Raw genomic sequence first — 20894 nt, forward strand, 5'->3', positions numbered from 1 at the left:
GTGGTTACTTTTTAAGTACATTTATCTGATAATGCTTGCATACTTTTACTTAAATAAGTTTTTGAATGCAGGACGTTTACATGTAGTTTAGAATGTTCACAGTGTATTATTAGTAACTTTTACTGCAGTAAAAGATCTGAATATTTCTTTCACCACTGCTTGGTAGTTTCTTTAGTACAATCTTAATTTCTGAGAACAGGTTTACATGCACGGACGCTGAAAAACAGCTCGTCGATAGTCAGGTTTCTTTTTAATAAGAGGTGGACACATTTATATTGTATAATGCTAAATGACACTGCAGCCTGTAGAGGTGTTTTTTTCGTCAGTGCATTTGGATTTATGATGCAGTGAAAGAAAAGGCTTTGTAGTGAAAGACATGCACATGGTTCTACATTTTAGAAGCACTGTAGTTTACTATTCAGCTGTGAATTCACTTGACCGGTCTAGACTTGTTTATGTCAGTTTTAGATTATGTTTGGGAAAACCTGCTTCAGGTTGGTATCTGCAGTTATAAATAAACTGGACATATCTGGTTGGCAATTCTTCTGCATAGATGTCATATTTTCCATGGTGCGCAAATGGATCTAATGGAAGCTTGTGTATGTTAGACTCCATCTCCTGGTGTTTCAAGTAGGATATAATGGACTGTCTTACTTTCATACATCCCCACAGAGTCACAATACACAGCCAAAATTGGGTCCAGACCTAGGCTTGCACGCAAATACTTTTTCTGGAATGAAGCTCAGTAGCCATAGACTTTGTAAAACATGTCATCTGCTGAACGTGACTGCACTGTAGTGTCCATGCCTGTGTCTTCTGTAAAAAATCAGCCAGGACCTGTTTGGACATATCCCCTTTGATTAAAGCAAAAACTGAAAAGATGTATTCACCCTGTCTCTCCTTCCTTGCATTTTTGTGAAGGCAAGCATGGGGGCGAATGAGACCCAGCAGCAGCATCCAACCCACGTCTACCATGAGATTGGACTCACCAGAAACAAGATAGTTACAGCACAGTTTGAGTGCTATCAAAAGATAATGAAGGACGATACCCAGGCCAGACAAGGTAGCTTGTTATGTTTCACGTTTCTCAACTTTACAGCTGTCTAAGCCAAGTAATTGGATTACATTGCTTGCTAAAGTCTATGGAGGTAATTTGTAACATCTGTGCTAAATAATGAATGAACAAAAACGTACGGTATAGTTACACTTATTGATTCTACATTTGAAAATTCTTACTGGCACACTATTGCTTCTAATACATTTTGTCTGTGGTTTTAGAGCCCATGTGTAATCGCACTTGGGACGGCTGGCTGTGTTGGGACGACACCAACGCAGGGGTTCACTCCGAGCAGCACTGCCCCGACTACTTCCAGGATTTTGATCCTTCAGGTACAAATCTGTCGCTTACAGCAGCCCTGGAGCATGTTTGGTTTTACTTTAAAGTGGTACTTCAGCGATTTAGGATTGCACTTCTGTAAAGTTGGAAGACTGCTCAAAGACGGAAATAACGGTCGAAATCATGCAGCAGAGGCAGACATATCCTGACTGCTTGGCTGGATCCTACATTTCCCAAAATGCACCTTGATAGCTAACCTGACCCGCCAGATGGTTTGTTAGCACAGAACCATCTGAGAAGCCGTCGTCGGAAACTGTTTGAAAAAGGGCAGGCACTTTCAAAAAAATACCTGGCAGGTGATTGGATGAACCATCTGTCTAATACGTCCGCCATTGTTGTTTTATACGAACAGTCGCGGTCGTTACACACACCTAAAACCAAACCCGTAGCTGCCAGTAGCTCCTCACCGGACGCTGATTGGTTCGGTCACAAGCGCATTACTTGAAGCCTGACTAGATGGAATTTTGTGTGATATGTGATCCTGCAATTCTCTTGTGAGATCTCATGATATAGCGAGAATCCAGCTGCTGTGCAAGTTAACTTGATATAATCTTTAATTGGACCCTACCTGCCTGGTAAACCACACATCTGTCAATGCAGACGTCAAGTACTGTAGTAGCTCACCGTCTCCTGCAGCGATGAGTCAAAGGCAGAGGGAATGCAGGGCATGCCGCAGGGTTCACTAACGTTAGCTTTTTGTCTCACCTGGGGTCTGATGAACAGTAAACATCAAAGTCAGTGCCCATGTGACTATTTGTCAAGGTACCGTAGACTTGCGCTGTTGCTTATTTGGTTGCCTTGACTTTGCGAGTGATGACCAGTTACAGTTGCACATCCTCAAAGGGGAGAAAGCGCGGATGATTGTTCGCTTGAGTTCAGTGAAGCAAACGGCTTTGCAGAGTCGTGTAATAACGACTTCATGACATTTCATAAAACGCCAAAGCAATGTCTAAGCGGCGGACAGCGGCATCGTACCAAATGCATGCTCTGATACAAATCAGAGCATGCATTTGGTACGATGCCGCTGTCTCTATAAATTATAGAGTGTGGTCTAGACCTACTCTCTCTGAAGTGTCCTGAGATAACTTGTGTTGTGATTTGACACTAAATACAATTGTAAATTAAATTGAAAGAATACATTTTCAGTCCCTCTTCCAAGAAAACCACAGTGCCGTTTGTTCAGGAACCAAAACACATAAACAAGCTTCAAAAAATCCCCATGAAAGTTAAGGCTTCATGGCTACGAGTACACACAGACAGCAGCATTTCCACTGTACTGTATGTGTAAATATACCATATATATATATATATATACCTATAACTGACAACGGCAAAGCACTGTCTATTTATGATGCAAGCTTTTATAGTTTAACGATTAACAATTAATTTAAAACAATTAATTGTGTTTCCATGTGTGCAGTGTACGCATGTGTTTATAAAAGTGAATTAGTTTTAATTGCTGGAATATTCTGAGCCCAAACTTCAGTACAGCACATCCTTCACCAGGATATGCAGATGTATAATTAGATTCAGTCCTTCTAATCACATCCCCTCAGTAGTTTCATGTGTACTAATGTCTGGTTGTGTGTCTAAGGGGAACTTCTTCTTGACTTAACCTCTAGTTTTTCCACACGCTGCCAATAATAAATACCAGGAAATATCCTCTTAGATTCAGGCTACAGCATTGAAATAAATCAGCGTCTGTCAAAGCTGTCTTTGTGTCATTTTTACCTGCAGAGATGGTGACGAAAATTTGCAGCGATAGCGGTCATTGGTTCATGCATCCGGACAGCAACCGGACATGGACCAACTACACCCGCTGCAATAATCACACCAATGAAAGCAGAGTGGTAGGTTTTTCATTTAAATGTCATCAAATGCATATAGAATATAAAGAAGTGAGTCATGGTTAGCACTGACCTTTTGGGTAGTTGATGAGATGATAGTCACTTAGGTCACATGCATCAGTTGTGGTGGCAGCAGACAGTTATTTCATACTGTATGTATATCTATACAAGTGTGATGCCAATGTTAACTGAAATGTACTGAAATGATTGTGAATGTGCAGTTTGTACTGAGGGAGAAAAAGACAACATGTGGTCATTAAAGCGATGAAACAAGATCAAAATAGAGGGGATGCCTCTTGGTGCCATTAACAATGTAACGGCAATCTACTTATTATAACATATGTATGTGGACATTTTAGCCTAAAGGCTCTGCTAGCAGAAAAAGGTCTCTGGGGGTTAAAACATTATAATTCATCATCTGGAGATAATAATCATCCACAGCATATGGAAATCTGGCCATTGCAATATGTATTGTACCTGGGTATGGACCAAATGTTGAGTGTGAAATGTTGGTCCATGGGATGGCACACCATTAAAAGGTTAAAGAGTCACCAGAATCATTACAGCTTTCTCTGGTGACCATAAATATCCATAACAAAATCTGTCAGTGGTGGTGTCAGTGGCTCAGTCTGTAGAGACTTGGCTTGGGAACCAGAGGGCTGCCAGTTCAAGTCCCTGTATGGACCAAGAACAGAGTGTGGATGGGTAGCTGGAGAGGTGCCAGTTCAGCGCCTGGACACAGCTGAGTTGCCCTTGAGCAAGGCACTGAAACCCCAACTGCTCGGGGCACCTGTCCAAGGGCAGCCCGCTCACTCTGACATCTCACCATTTGTGCATATATAGGTCCTGTGCATGTGTGTGTATTTCAGGCATGTGTGTAATGTGTCTAACTGTAACAACATAGTAATAAAAACAATATTTAATAAAGTATGTCTTCTTCTTTAGTAACTATTTGACATTTAAACAAGGACCCATATTGTACAAAGTGAGATTTCCGTGTCTTTTCTGACTATAAAGCAGGTTGAGGTGCTATTTAAATATTGTGAAAGTGTCAAACCGCTCAATCCACAGAGAGATGCGCACAGCCTGTATTCAGAAACTGTGCCTTTTTAAACGAGCCGTCAGGACTTGTGACAACTATACTATATATAGGTAGAAAGTGCCACTACAGTGCCGTCATAGTCATTCCCCGGCTGCAATGACGGTGCAGAGACTCGAGAGCGCAGATGCGGAAGGCCCATAAACGTTGACCAATCAGAGTACACTGGGCTTTTTCGGGAGGGGGGGCTTAAAAAGACAGGCGCTAAAACAGAGCGTTTCCGACAGAGGGTGAATAGAGGTATATTCAGACAGACCGTATGAGAAAAACTGTTTTTTTTTTTAACATTAAGGCATGTGAAATTGTTCTAGTAGAAGCCCAAAATACAAGTATAAACCTGAAAATGAGCATAATATGTTCGCTCTAGGGTGAAAACCGTTAATGTCCAAAGCCTTTGTTTTTCAGGAAATGGATAAAGGCTAATTTGAAAACATTTTATTGAGCTATTTACCTCAGACTAAGTCAGAGGAAAAATGCCTCATCATTGTTTGAATATTTGTTAAACCTCCAGACAGACGCATAGCATTGATTTATATTTAAAAAAAAAAAAAATTCAGATGATGAAATATGGAGATGGAAGGTTTTTGAAAAGGAGTTGCTTCAATCTCGTACATGTGTATAATGACAATAAAAGGCATTCTGTTCTATTCTATTTTCCCAACAGCGACATTATGGGGCGTTTTAAAATACAATTTAACTTAGTAGTCATTAGGAGATCCAGATAATCTAATGTGTGTGTCTCTTTTCCTTCCAGACTGCAATGAATCTTTTCTATTTAGCTCTCATAGGACATGGCCTGTCACTGACCTCCCTCTTCGTCTCCCTCGGGATATTCTTCCATTTCAAGTGAGTCGGTTTGTTGACTCATCGGAACATGCTTCATACACAGATATGCCCTATTGAATGCATGACCCAATAGCACCGTGATGTGCTCTAATGTCTTCCCTCTCTCTTTTTTGCAGAAGTTTAAGTTGTCAAAGGATCACGCTTCACAAAAACCTCTTCTTCTCTTTTGTTCTGAACTCTGTGATCACCATCATTTGGTTGACCGCAGTGGCAAACAACCAGGAGCTGGTGCAGAGGAATCCAGTGAGTTGATGTATTTATTTATACGTTTTTTTATTAATAAAAAATGAATGAACTATTTTTGCTACCAATTGAGTTTGAGTGGTTCCTTTTAGGGGTCGACCGATACTGGTTTTTCAAGGCCGATACCGATACCAATTATTAGTAGTTAATGAAACCAATATTTGGAACCGATATGCATTTACAGTGAAAATTAAAATCTTGAAGTCAAAATTAAGATTTTGGAATGTTACAAACTCCAACACAAAACGTACTTAAAATTAGTGGTGCACGATTCAGAAAATGTCACGATTCGATATTGATTTTCGGTAAAAAAAAAAAAAAGATTCTCGATTTAAAAAAAAACAAACGATTCACAGTATGTAAATGTTGTTACTTTTCCCATGTAGACATACAATAAAAAAATAAATAAAAAAAAAAGATTAAATATGAATCGATTTTGAATCGGTAGAGCTTCAATCGCGAATACGAATAGATTTATTAAAATGCTTTAAGCAATTATTTTATAAATGAGAAACTTTCAACATAATACCCAGTAACAGTCAGTCAGTCAGTCAGATAGTGTTGTGGGCGGGACATTAAGTCAGACTCAGTGGTGAGTGAAACCGGAGCAGAGGGACAGACACAGAGCTGTAGCCGAGCCAAAGTAGACCACTTTGTAATTCATTAACTTCATCAGTAATCAGGCAAATAAAACGCCAATACAGATAATCTGCAAACTGCCCAAAAAAACGGGCCCGTAATCGGTCTATCCCTAGTTCCTTTTGTGATCCTGGCTTCAGTATTTAAACATAAATAGGGGTAAAAACCCACACTCTTTAATTTTATTTTATATTATAACTAGATCATTGATAATGTATTAATTTCACATAACTGTGAAAGTTCACTGCACAGGAAATAACAGAAGCAGAGTTAAACACCCCCCCCCATTTCTCATTCTTTATGTGTGTGTTTTTCCTCCTCAGACGAGCTGTAAAGTGTCCCAGTTCATTCATCTGTACCTGTTTGGCTGCAATTACTTCTGGATGCTGTGTGAGGGAATATACCTGCACACTCTCATCGTGGTGGCTGTGTTTGCGGAGAAGCAGCACCTGATGTGGTACTATCTTTTAGGCTGGGGTGAGTCGGGATAGCGTGCTGTGTCAATGGCAGTCTCTGCTGTGAAAAAAGTTCACGTTTTTTTTAATCGCGCAACGTTGGAGTCAGTCTCTTAATTCAAGCCAGGTTTAGTTTACCTTCTTATGGCTAAAACAGTTGTCTCAAATCGCAATTGTGCTTCAAAGAAAGTGTGACTGCAAGACTTTATAGCTTACGCTGCATGTGTAATTAAAGGGATACTTGGCCAATATTCAACCAGCTTTGTATTAGGGCTGCACAATTAATCGCAATTTCATCGAAATCGCAATATGGACTCGTGCAATATCCAAATCGCAGTGGGGGTGCAATATTTGTTAAAGGCAAAATATGTGTCAAACCATTCTGAATGAAGTATTGTGGTGCTGCAGAGACATCCCGGCCTAGAAATCCTATCCTACAGACTAAACAAATATTATCTTTGTCTGGGACAGATCCTCGCAAAAATCACACTATAAATCAGAGGATTTCAACGTTTTTTTAGGACCCCTTAACTGAGAGAGATGGATCAGGGACCCCCTACTACATATATTGTATAGAATTAAGTTGCATATTATATTGGGCCTACAATAACGTGTGGGCAGCCTTAAGCCTTTATACATACCTTCTTAGTGCACAGAATACTAAGCTATGAAATAATAAGTCTTGGCATGATTTTATAAATCGTGTTTAATGTTAAACATATATGTGCAGGGATCCTTAGGATTCACTGTATCTGTGGATGTTTACCTTAGTGACTACCTTACCTATAGGCCAGTAAGCCTATCATCAGTGGGGATTTATATTTGCTAATAATATGTTGGAATTATGTTAAAAACGTTTAACAAAATGGACAATAATTTGGAGGCCCCCCTGCAGTTACTCTGAGGACCCCCTAGGGGTACCTGACCCCCTGTTGAAGATCTATTCTATAAATCATTTACATTTTTTTAATTTTAATAGTTTTCAATGAAAATGAGAACAATGATACAAAAATGATCATTCCCTCCGATATCGCAATCGCAATATCAGTCAAAAATAATGGCAATTAGAGATTTTCCTCATATAGTGCAGCCCTACTTTGTATCATCATGGTATTAGTATGTGTAAATGAACTATGAGAAACTTCCCTCCATCTTACCACTGCCCAGATCTCCCTACTCACATGCCAGGTTTGCTGCTGGCCCTAGGGCTTGTTGCTGTAACTAAAGACTGTACTTCCACATACGGACACAGAGATTGTAGAAGCGGATCGAAACAGACAGCCGCCCCCTCTCTCTCTCTCTTTCTCAAACTCAGACCAGACTCAGATTAATAAACTGTAAAACTAGCCAGTGGTGATCAAATAGAAATCAAGATTCTGTTACTGTTTTACCTATTTTTTTCGCCTAAAATGTTTCCTAAAACATATTTTAGCGCACTGTTTGGCTGAAATACAATAGTTTGTGAACACAAAGTGTACAGTTTCCTGTATTGTAAAATCGGGGGGTGAAAAAACTGTAAAACTACTGTAGGCAGCGCTGATATAAACCAAGATTGTGTTACTGCATTGTCTAATTCTCGCCTCAGATGTTTTCAGAAACATACTTCAGCTCACCGTTTAACTGTTGTACGAGATGTTTGTCACCAGCCGGCCGCCATTCTGTGTCAATACAAGGGGTCGACCGATGCTGAGAAACCAACATGCATTTACAGTAAAAATGAAAAAAAAAAAACAATTGTCAAAATTAACATTTTGGAATGTTGCAAACTCCAAGACAAAAGTTTACAAAAGAGCAATTATTTAATAAAACTGAAACTTTAAACATAATACACAGTCAAAAAAGTCACAAAAATAGCTTCCTGAACGGTTTGTTTGCAGGTGTTGCAGACTGCTTACAGAGCTGTAGCGGAGCCAAAGTGGAGCACTTTTGAATTAATTAACTTAATCGGTTATCGGTTATCGGTAAAATAAAACACAGATACAGATAATCTGCTAACTGCCAAATATCGGCCCCGATAATCGGGCTATCCCTAGTCAATACGGACGAGCTTGACCAGCTGGCATTATGTTACCCACCAGTGGGAGCGTTTATTGGTCCGGTGCGTCGAAGTGCATTCTGGTAGGTTTTTTTTGTTTTTACCTTTTTAAGCGAAGGGAAATACAACAGCTTGTTTTCTATGGTCATGTAGCACTAATGTCACCGATGTTTGCGTCATTCTACTGCATAGACAGCCCAGTTTTATGAACAGACCCTCTTTCTGGCAGTAAAACACTTCTTTAATTTAATTTGTTTTCCTTTTGCAGGCTTTCCTCTCATTCCTGCCTCCATACATGCCGCTGCTCGGAGTTACTACTACAACGACAAGTAAGCATTCGAGTGCATGATCTACTACTTATAATAAGTAGTGAAATATAGTAAATGACAGCCAAACAATAATCATAATAATGGGGGCTGGATTATAGTAATGAAAATGGAATGAAAAAAAGATTAAAACCCTGCCTGAAATGCATTTAAAATGTGAGCTGCAGCTTGGCTAATGTAAGATCACAGTTGTCTAAAATGTTCTGCCGTGTAATTATCTGCACCTTTCACAGGTCAAGAAAGCATTTCTGATAGGGTCTTTGATCAATCCCCCCACTAAACTGTTGATGCAAATTCATTTCCCATCAATCCCATTGATCTGCATCATGGGTCAGCTGTCAGGTTGATGCACTGATACTGTTGTGTTTCTCTGCTGTCCTCTCTTCTCTGCTGTAGCTGTTGGATTAGCTCCAAAACATCGCTACTCTACATCATCCACGGTCCCATCTGTGCTGCTCTTTTGGTACGAAGTTTCAGTCTTTTCCCTCACACCAATCAACGACAGCAAAGCAAATCACAATACTAACCCAATGTGATCCATATTTCCCTTGGTTTACTGTTTTTATTGCACAATGAACAAAAAAACGAGTCTGCCTTTCCCTTCCTCTGACTGGACAGTGTGGGGGGCCTGAAAGCAGGACACAGACACGAATAATTGTGTTTATCTTGCGAAATCAATGCATCTCACCATTTGAGGAGCCACCCACTGGGTCCCATGTGCATTTGAGGAATTCAGCTAATCAGCACAGCTGGGCATGCTTCAGAGAAAACAGGTCCCTTAGGACCCTCGCAGGACTAAATGTTCAGTGCTACAATCTTAACAATGACTTGGTCAAGTTTCAGGGTTTTTGGTCTTGGTGTTGTTTTGCTCATGATGGATTTTTGTTGTTGTTGTTTAAACATGGCTCATACTCAGGAGTTAAAGTGGGAACTGGCAGGTGGGGGGAACCCTAAGATCCGATAGGGTAGGAGTTGATTTTTCATTAAAACAAAATGACGACTGCGTGCCAAAATAATCAGAGCACACAAGGCCAATTTGCCTTCTAAGTTACCATATGGCCGGTTGCTAACAAGCATTCACTTTCAGCTTACGTCACAGAGAACAATGAGGGCAGAACAGCATCACCGATCTGTTTAAACTAGGGCTGTCAGCATTAACGCGTCAATCGTGATGCGATTAAGGGCTGAGCATAACGCGTACATTTTTTTAAATCGCATGCCGCCATTTATTAATTTATTTTACACTTCACTCGGCTTCGCGTCGTGCCTAACAACGCCCCTTAGCTGTTCTAAAATCACTACAATCTACGGCCTCTTGGGGCTAGGCTACTAGCTAGGCTGCAGGCATGATGGAGAAAGACAGCAGCAACACAATCCTGAATGGCGCTTTTTATTTTCCAAAACTCCCGGACGGCTCAGTAGACAAGTCGAAAGCAATATGCACATTGTGTAAAGCCGAATTAAAATATCACCGAAGCACGTCAAGCTTGAGCTACCACCAACGAGCTAAGCATAGTAGTACAGTTAACGTGACTCAGGTTGATGCTAGCGGGCTCAGGCAAAGCACTATTTTGGAGAGTGCTACTTGCCGACCTGTGGATGAAACCAAATCCCAAAAAATTACTACAGCTCTTGCGAAATGGGTGGTAACTAACTGCAGACCTGTCAGCATCGTAGAGGACTCGGGTCTTAAAGACGTACTACGGTTGGCATGTTCTGACCCGTCTTATACATTGCCGTCGAGGGGGACAGTAGTTTCACCATACACAGCCTCTACGACACGGAGAAAGCAGCCAAACTGTAAAGTCAACTTTCCTTGCATTCATTTGATTCCCAATCAAGATACACTGGTAAAAAATGCTTTCCATTGTTAATATGTACTTAAAAACTGTTCTGAAATGCAAAACAATAGAATTTTAATCATGTGATAAAACATGCGATTAATCGCGATTAACTATAGAAATTCAGCAATTTATCGCGAAGAAAAAATGAATCGTTTGACAGCCCTAGTTTAAACCAAATATTCTTCATCTATTTTAGCTAAAAAACGCCGGATCTGCAGCATGTTACCGTGTCGTTCACTACCGAGCCTGTTTGTAACCGGTACGCTACCAACAATGTGATTTTCACGTGTTCAACTGACTTTACCGGATAGTGCGCGATTGTCCTGCTATTTTAACAGGCATGTGAACTCACCACAGATAGTTGCCTTGTGCATGGACTCAACGGCAGGTGCGCTGCTGAGAGTGAATAGGGGAAACACTGGAATGGATATTTGGCGTTATTTCAAACGAATGGGAAACACTCATATGATATGAAATTTACTTTTTAATCAAGGGTGACGGAACGCCCTTCCGGATCATTCCGGCCCTCTTTAACCCCTGCTCATACTGGACAGTTAAGGAATGAAATGATGTGGCAAATAAAAGCGAGTCAGTCAGTAAAAGTCAGGGTCCCTCAGGTGTACCAACATCTATTATATAAACTATTATTTATAGGGACTGTAATAGATATCATGGATAACCTGTAACACATAAAATACCATCCTGTTTGTAGCTTTCTACCTTTGTCTTTAAATGTCTACTCAAGGCATATGTATACTATTCGTATTGGTACACACTTATTTTTAAAGTGTTCAGAGTCAGGGCTGTGCAATCAATCCCAATTTTAACCATGATTGCGTAAGTAATCGAGGTTTGCACATTACATTTTGAATGTAAACTCTTTCTCTTACTCAATTATGCCTTGTCTTCTGAATGAAAAGTTCAACAGGAAAAGTATTCAGGGAAATGTCACAGTTCAAGGTCTTTTCACTGTTGATTTAACTGTTTCCCCGGTTTTTTTAAGTGTGATAATTTCCAAAAATCAACGATTAATCGTGTTAAATAAACGTGATTTCAATATTGACCAAAATAATCGTGATTGGGATTTGTTTCCATAGTCGAGCAGCACTATTAAGAGTGTGAATTTCCAGCGTATCCTCGGTCCGTCTTTAACCAGCTGACAGCAGCTAATAGACCGGTTTATTGATGTCCTCTCTTCCCCCCCCCTCCCCCCTCCAACAGGTCAATCTGTTCTTTCTGCTAAACATTGTGCGAGTGCTCATCACCAAACTGAAGGTGACCCACCAAGCCGAGTCCAGTCTCTACATGAAAGCCGTGAGAGCCACCCTCATCCTGGTGCCTCTTCTGGGAATTCAGTACGTCCTGCTTCCCTATAAGCCAGAGGGACGGGTCTCCTCGGAAATATACGACTACATCATGCACATTCTAATGCATTACCAGGTGAGATGATGGTTAGTCTATATCGACGGCGTTTCATTTACGCAGAAATTCCGCCAGGTGTCCCTCATTTTTCGGCTGGATGACCATCACCTTCCGCTTCCTTTTGTGTTGGCATTTTAAACTCCAGTGGATTTACGAGGACTATGGTTAACTGCTCCTCAGATCTCTGCAGGGTAAATCCAGACAGCTAGCTAGACTCTCTGTCCAATCTGAGTTTTCTGTTACCCGACTGAAACAGCTTGTGAACATACACGTTCCACCAAAACAAGTTCCTTCCCGAGGCTATTATGCAGAGTCAACAGGGCGCCGTCCGACGTTTAGCACGGCCCAAGACTATTGTGATTGGTTTAAAGAAATGCCAATAAACCAGAGCACGTTTTTCTCCCATCCCGGAATGCTGTGTGGTCTAGCCAGACCCTCCTCTGCAGCGCTGTGGAGGAAGGTCTGGCAATGCGAGACTAGACGATGCTCAGTGGGAGAGGTTTGAGTTCAGCCAAAACAGCATCTCGACTGTGTGATGTGTTTGTTCTTTTTTCTTTTTTTTTCAAGTTGGTGAAGGCAGTGTAACAGCACTGACATGTCGCCAGCTTCTTTGAACATTTTGCATTTAATAAATACATAAACAGCTGTGCATAATGTCATGCTTTTTTTAAACGCATGCCCAAGACTTTGTTAATGTAGCGCAAGGGAAGAACAGCAGGCAGGAAGGCATAAATTCTCCGAGCTGAAATCAGTTGGATGTTGCCGAGGTGTTATCTAATCATCCTGAGCAGTCCAAGCATGGGCAGTGCAGGGAGAACGTCTTGAGCAACAGGCTGAATCCGCTCCGAGAATGTACTCACTTTGATCTCTAAGTTCCTCTGCTTTGCAGCACATTATACTTTAAAATATTCCCAACAAACAAGGAACTGTTGATGCTTAAGACCAGATATTTAGGTGTTTATCGTCTCTTTTTCATGTGTTTAATTTTCTGAATTTCAGGGTCTGCTGGTGGCCACCATCTTCTGCTTTTTCAACGGAGAAGTAAGATGGGGTTATGCCCTTTCACAATGTTTTGTTTTTGTTTTAGACCTGCATGCACACACTCATCTACACTTCCACTTTGTGATCAGAGATAGACTAGGCCAGAGGTGTTCAACAGGAGGCCCGGGATCCCTAGGTGTTTTTTCTTGAAAGTTTTTTTCGAAAATGTCTTAACATGAATCCAATATATTATTAGCAAATATAAATCAGCCTATTTGTGGAAAAAAAAAAAGCCATTGATTATAGGCTAACTGGCCTATACTGTAGGTAAGGTAGTCAATAAGGTAGCCACCTACAGATACAGTTAATGCTAAGGATTCTCTTAACACAATTTATAAAAAGAATTATTATTACAGCTTTGTATTCTGTGCACTAAAAAAAAGTATGTATAAAGGCTTTAGGCTTCCCTACACGTTATTGTTGGCCTAGTTTAATATGCAACTTCATTTTATACAATAAATGTAGTAGGGGGTCCCTGATCCATCTCTCTTAGTTAAGGGGTCCTTGGCTTATAAAAACAATGAAATCCCCTGATTTATAGTGTGATTTTTGCGAGGATCTGTCCCAGACAAAGATATTTTTTTCTTCAGTCTGTAGGATAGGATTTGTAGGCCAGGTCGTCTCTGCAGCACCACAATACTCCATTCAGAATGAATTAAAACGTGTTGAAGACCCGTGGACTAGGCAGTTTCCTCTGCATGACCCTTATGAGCAGGATGGGGAATTAGTAGAGGGTCTTGACAGGCTCAGTCCTCCAGGGCTTTGCTGGGGACTAAAGAGTTAGAGTACTGTCGGCAAGCAGCCATTGATTGCACACTAATTGCTATCAATAATAAAGGTTAAGGTTGATCTGCTTACAAAACGGCTTGCTTTTGCCTGAAGCGAATGTCTTACAAGGGCCACTGAATAACTCCTCTTTACGCTGTTAATAAGGGTTAACACATAGTGGAGCTTTACTGCTATCTCATACAGTTTGTATAGTACCTTGTATAATAATCCTGGGCTCAGTATACAGTATGTTCAGAGACACAGGGACATTGTCATGTCTATACATAACATGTATGTATACAGATTTTTGATCCAAACATATATTTGTCGCAAAGTGCTTCAGAGAGAATTTACAGCAAAAGAAAACCGTATTGAAGATATGATCAAAAAGAGTCCAAAAGCTTCAACGTATTTATACTTTTACTTTAAATAAAGCGTAATTGCATCTCAAATCATGCTTCATTAGCAGTCCCTTTTTAATATGTGAAATGTGGTTTGTCTGGTTAGGTCCAAGCGGTTCTGAGGAGACACTGGAACCAGTATCAGATCCAGTTTGGCAGCAGCGTGGGAAACCAGTCGGATGCGTTGCGTTCAGCCTCCTACACGGCGTCCTCCATCACAGAGGTACAGGGTTGCTACAGCATCGACAGCCACACAGAACACATGAACGGCAAGAGCTGCCACGACGCCGACGCCTCTATCCTAAAGTCAGACAGCCCCTTCGCCTGACCACAACACTCTTTCCAAGCCCTGCCCGTCCCATCCCCCCCCAGCATGTTGAAAGCGACGGTGTCAACCAGGGGAACTCGCCTTTTCCTTTTTGATACAATGTCGGAAGCACTGAGTGTGGAAAAGGATAGTGTGCCCAGGCTCTCACCCAACTGAAGGAAATTGTCCCAGCGACACAGGCCCTTTAACAGTAACTGTACGGCAAGCTCGATTCAACTATTCCTGCGTTGTGTTTTGTCTACAATTTCACACTGAACTGCTTCACTTGACCTAAGATGCATTCTGATAATCACAATAGTATTGCGACCTTTCTGCCTAACAAAAATAGTTTTGACATGGCTGAATATTAACGGTTAATAAACCGCTTTGACTGTCCTTTTGGGGAACAAAAAGCCTTTAAGTTACACTGTAAATTCATTGACATGGTTAGTGCCAAACCAAGAAGTCCTTGCCTGCCTCATTTATAATTTTTTTTATTTTCAATACAGAATCGGAACGAAGATAGGACGTCTAACAGGTGCATAATAATAGATTCAAGCTATATTATCCCCTTCACATATTAAACTTAATTTATCTAATCGTATTCTTGTTTATTAAATGAAGTAAATACCATACAGTATTTATTGAAAGTTGACATGCTACATTTTTTTTCAAAGTTGTTGCCAGCTTCATGTAAACATTCAATATATTTCTTAATTGTTTCAGTGTTTGTTTCAGTGTGTGCGGTTAATGGAGATGTTTTAGAGAATCACACATTAACTTGCAAGCTACATTTTTTTTTTTTAATAGAGATTTCATCATGCTAATGTTTGAGCGTGTTTAAGTGATCCTTAGTGACCTGTGCATCCTGTTCACCACGTGGTAGGCTGTAATGTAACATGTTAACACAATCTTTTCACCAAGAAGCCATCTTGCAATCACATGTACTCCAATATCAACCCATTATACACTTGAATGTAACGGTGAAGTTGGAAGACCTGGCTCTCAACATTTATGTATCACATTCCCATTCACTGCTGTCTTTAGCCTTATTCCTTTGAGATTACTTAAATATAACCACTATATAAGCATTACCAGGTGTTCAGACCGAAAACAGCACTGTGTTAAAAATGTTTTGGGCTAACCGTAAAAGAAGGAATTACGATCCAGCAAGGCCAGTTTGAGTGATACATCTATGGCTTTTAAAGGACAGGTTTGGATTTTTCAATGTCAATTTTATTACAATGTTCACACATTGAAAGAGTTATTGGTGGCTGTAATACTTCCTTCTGTTCGTTGCAAGCGGCAACTTCCGGGCCAGAAAAGTGAAGCCAATGCACAAATGCCTTAAACTCATTTCCAGCAAAAAGAAGTCTAATTTAATAGAAATCTATGAGAAAATGACCCCTCTTCTTGCTTGATTTATTACCTCAGTAAACATTTTCCTAATGAGTTTATGGTCTCAATTTCTAGCGTCTAGTCTTCTTCAATACAACATTATATACATTAAGTAAATTAGAGTCCCGTTTATTTTAAAATGGACGATGAAGCGGGGGAGCGTGGCTAACTTGTGACTGACAAGTCGCTACCATGGTGTCCTCGGGTTCTTACTCAGATCCACCCCTCACTCCTTCCCAGCTCCACCCTCTCGCCCAAATATGGTTATTCTGGCTCCAAAGAAACAAGGTGGCGACAGCCAAAATGCCCAATAAACCCAAGGCTTCAAAACTGTAGTCCACAAACCAATGGGGGATGTCACGGTGGCTACAGCCACTTCTTTTATGCAGTCTATGGTTTGTACTAACTGTGAATCAATGCCTTCATACTAGTGCTTTATTGTAAGAAATAGGGGAACAAATCCTGTCCAGTGCAAAAAAATGCATTCTACAATTTAGCCAAAGGTAATTTTGTTAGCCAAATCTAGTAAGTATCTTTATGCTACCTACTTGTGGTTGTAGGTTTATTTTCGTAAACCACAAAGAGGAAATGTTGTAATAAAAAGGCCATAACTTGAGAAGATACCCACCTTTAATGGCTAACTCAGACAGCTGACGCCTGATTAGATTTAGAATTTAGTTCCCAGTTCTATACGTTTATAGTTGGGCGAGAGAAACAATTACAGCAACCAATAACACTTTCAACAAACACAGCCAATGGCATGTGAGTATCGTGTTAGCATAGAAACTAAGACTCCAAAGAGTTAAAACAATATGAGAGAAAATTCTAGAAAACTGAAACTTTATCATGGTGAAAATATTTTTTTATTATGCCCTGATGATTGTGAGGTTTACCATAGACATTGTTACAGAAGAATGTGCACCTGCACCTTTTTGTATTGGCCAATGCAGTGCGTTTCCAGATGATGCCTGGATTGCATTGCAGCAAAAGTCGAGGCAGGTTTGACTTCTTTGCAGGACGAGCCTGCGATTCTTCAACTGGAGCCCACTGCGACAGAGCAGTGACAAAGCTTTTTTAAGTGCTAATGTCAGTCTGAACACAGCCTTATTCGGAAGTGATGATATTATCACGTCTCACAAGAAACTGTGCAAATGTGATACTGCAAAAAAAACAACCATTCTGTGTAAAGCATTTAGCTAAAGATGGCTGTGTCTAAACCAGGTCAGAAACCTTTTTACATGTATGCTTTCATCCACACAAACCCAAAACATTTCTGAACTTTTTTTTTTTTTAATTTAGAACATTTTTAGCACATCGTCCATAATGCTGGGAACAGTGCTGGAAAGTCACTATCAGCTGATGTAAATATTTTTTGTAAATCTAGCGTTTCTGATAAGAAGGCAAGTTGAACATGCGCTTCTGTGCGCATGATTTATATATACAGTATTTATGAGTACATTATACTTAGACGCATTTAACCATGAAGCAACCGTCTTATGTGACAGTGTGTGGAACGTTGAGAGAGAAGTTGTTTGTTCTACTTGTTCTGTGTTTTAAAAAGGGTGGGTGGGAAATGGGTCGGGAGCTTGCAACAAGCAGCTGTATCTGTCTGCCCATATTTTCCATCATCCTTGGTAGAGTCTGTCCCCTTTCCATTTTGCCTGTATTTGAAAGTGAAGAAAGAAAAGCATCACTGCCTTATGTATAAGTTATTTATGCCATACTAGCAGAACAGACATAAATATGTTTCCTGAAACAAATAGCGCAAGTCTGCAATGCGAAGCCTCACATTCAACCTTCCGGAGGGCATGTTTTCTTTACTATTTCAGTGAAGAGTATTGAAGACAAAAATACTATATGTCCCAACTTTTTAAAGTTAATTCACTTTTTGTCTTTCCAGTCAGTAACTTTTGCTGCAACTCTGTCTCCTAAAAAAAAAAATGCCAATCTCATACAACAACACTGCATTCTCAGTTACGTTTCGAGGGGAAAGTATTTTTTGAGCGACTGACACACGTTGTGAAACGGACGCTGTTTTAAACATGCCAATGTTGTGAATTGAAACAAAACTACTTGGTTAGGTTTAGAAATGTCATGGTTTGGGTTCATAGAAGCATGTCTGTTACATAACTTCAAATATCTACGCAAGTTACGTTAGGTGACATACATGATGTAGGCTAACGTAAGCAAGTCAACGTTGACTGTTGGTTTCACACAGGGCCTCCCTTCAGTTTGTGATACGCCAAAGACAAACATAATCCGGGACAAAATACATTTCCCTCAACACGTAGTTGAGAATGCAGTGTCGTTGTATGTTAACATCATTTTTAGGAGACAGGTCTGTTTATCTTTTTTTCTTTTCTTTTTTTTTATAATGATTTCTGAATGTCTCTATATTCTCATCAGTGATGACTTACAGCATTTGATTCCACGCACAACAGTTAAAGTGACATATTAAAAAAAAACTAAAACGTATATATTACTTTCTGTGCAAAAGTGTTCTTGGTTGCCAATGTTTGAGGTAAAGGGTATATTTCAGACACCGTATTCTAAGCAACATCTATCAGTATCACACATACAGTACACTTTGTACTTTTTTATTTCAAATCTGCAGGACAGTTTCTCCATTTACTCAATAACCATACAGCTTACATTCATGGCTGCCACAGTTGTGATTTGCAGCAAGTGATTCATGTACATTGACAGCAGTATGAAGTCTTCATAAACCAAAGCATTTGCTGTGTTGTGATCCATCATAATCTTTTATGAAGCTACAGTAATTTCATTACAACCGTAAAGTAAGAGACGTCCGTCAAATGTAGTAACTCTTATGTACCATTTAAGTTGTGTATTTATGTGTGAACTATTTTCATAGGACTCTCCAAAGGGTTTCTGAAGATCCCAGTGACACGTTTGTGACATGTTGTGAAGTATGACAAAAGCGTTGAGGGCAATGTCTGTAGTTTTTGTTCATACTGTACTGTATTTAACTTTGGTAGTCTTGACACATTGACTCCACACTGCTGTTTGAATGTAACTGGATGGTTTTATTCTCTGTGAAAAAACATATATGTATCTTTTATTATTTTACTGAATAAGACAATGTTGCTATCTTGTGTGTATCTGCTTACTAATACAGTATAGCACAGCACCAGTCGTCAACTCTGGTATTTTTTATTTATTTCTTTGTCTTAATTGTGAGACTATAATGGTGCACACACACTCACACTCACACGTGTCGGTGGGTTTTTCCTTTGGACTTGTGTGACGGTCCGAGATGGGGACTTGAGTTTGAGGCTCGGACTCGAGTTGCATATAAGTCGCACCCACAGTGACTTCAGACTTGACTCAAAATCGTCCTCAAAAGACTTCAGATTCGACTCGGACACAAGATGCAGGTCTCGTGAACAACCTTTATTTTTAGGAAACATCTGGTGAGCTGAATGTTATTCCCCTCCCTGCGTAACCTATAACCTACCTACGTAACACGTGATATGTAACGTATCTGCTGCGTACATGAGAGAAGACAACAAACATGTCTACGGCACCGGCAGCTGCTGTGTCATTCATCAGAAGCTTTGGCTTCAAAAACTTCATACCCTGGAAATCCAGAGTTCTTGCAAGAGCACAATTTGAATTTGCTCAGCGAGTCACTCTGGCATTCAGTAATGATGCTCATTAACTATGCCCTTGTAGCCAAGCTGCACCAATCACATCAGTGTATCTGATATAAGTGGGCCAGAGGCGAGCTAAACAGATGACGACGGTTTAATCTACCAGTTAGCTCTGCTGGTAGCTAAGCATATGGGGCTCTGGATATGTCACCCCGTTTATTGTTGTGATTGGTCGCAGTATTATCCAATTGCGTGCAGTAAAATTTTCAAATGCATGCTTGGTGCCGCCCCTCGAGTTTGTCCATTTTCATTACTCAATGTCAAACCCTTAATCTTTCGGATTTGCGTCTCGATTTCCAGGCTAAAAACTTCACACAACAAGGCCAAATGATATAAGCACTAAATGCTACATATGTGGACTCCAGCTCAGCGACTTGAGACTTGACTTGGACTCTAGCTCAGAGACTTGAGACTTGACTTGGACTCCAGCTCAGAGACTTGACTTGGACTCCAGCTCAGAGACTTGAGACTTGACTTGGACTCTAGCTCAGAGACTTGAGACTTGACTTGGACTCTAGCTCAGAGACTTGACTTGGAATCTAGATCAGAGACTTGACTTGGACTCTAGCTCAGAGACTTGATACTTCAGACTTGACTTGGACTCTAGCTCAGATACTTCAGACTTGACTTGGACTCTAGCTCAGATACTTCAGACTTGACTTGGACTCTAGCTCAGATACTTCAGACTTGACTTGGACTCTAGCTCAGAGACTTGAGACCTGACTTGGACTCTAGCTCAGAGACTTGTGAGCATGTCTGGTGACAGTTGGTCCAGCCCCAGTGTGTTGAATTCTTCGTGGTCCATCTTTAAAATGTGTTTTCATGACAATATGAACTGCATTTGTGATAAACATTTAAGGTTCACAGCTGCTTTTATTTTGGTGAATAACTGAATAACTCCTTATAATTTCACTACTTGTCAAAATGTCATTAGCAGTGCAAGTAGTTTCCTGTTCAGGTTATTAAAGGCCCTGTCCCTCTTTAATCTTCAACCACACAAGCACATCAATTTAGCAGAATTCCCAATACTTTACAGATGTTTAATATCCTTCATGTTTGTCTCACTGACTGTATACAATATGAGTTTAGTGTCAAAGTCACTAGTGCCAAATCTTTAAGAGCACGATGTAACTGATGTGACACCTCTGTGGCT

At 40.3% G+C, this 20894-nt stretch overlaps 1 protein-coding gene across 2 annotated transcripts in view; it reads left to right on the forward strand.

Annotated features, from left to right (window-relative positions):
• The window catches only part of LOC144526039 (calcitonin gene-related peptide type 1 receptor), a 47841-nt gene extending 28623 nt beyond the window's left edge, over positions 1-19218 (forward strand). For both annotated transcript variants that reach the window (XM_078263189.1, XM_078263188.1), the window contains exons 3-13: positions 922-1063; positions 1279-1389; positions 3134-3246; positions 5097-5188; positions 5305-5431; positions 6394-6547; positions 8829-8889; positions 9283-9349; positions 11952-12170; positions 13152-13193; positions 14469-19218. In XM_078263189.1, the coding sequence (XP_078119315.1) occupies positions 922-1063; positions 1279-1389; positions 3134-3246; positions 5097-5188; positions 5305-5431; positions 6394-6547; positions 8829-8889; positions 9283-9349; positions 11952-12170; positions 13152-13193; positions 14469-14690 (1350 nt within the window). In that variant the 3' untranslated portion in view covers positions 14691-19218. The remainder of the gene's footprint in view (positions 1-921; positions 1064-1278; positions 1390-3133; positions 3247-5096; positions 5189-5304; positions 5432-6393; positions 6548-8828; positions 8890-9282; positions 9350-11951; positions 12171-13151; positions 13194-14468) is intronic.
• The last annotated feature ends 1676 nt before the right edge of the window (positions 19219-20894 follow it).

Source organism: Sander vitreus, chromosome 11 (genome assembly GCF_031162955.1).
Source record: "Sander vitreus isolate 19-12246 chromosome 11, sanVit1, whole genome shotgun sequence".
Classification (NCBI taxonomy): Eukaryota; Metazoa; Chordata; class Actinopteri; order Perciformes; family Percidae; genus Sander; species Sander vitreus.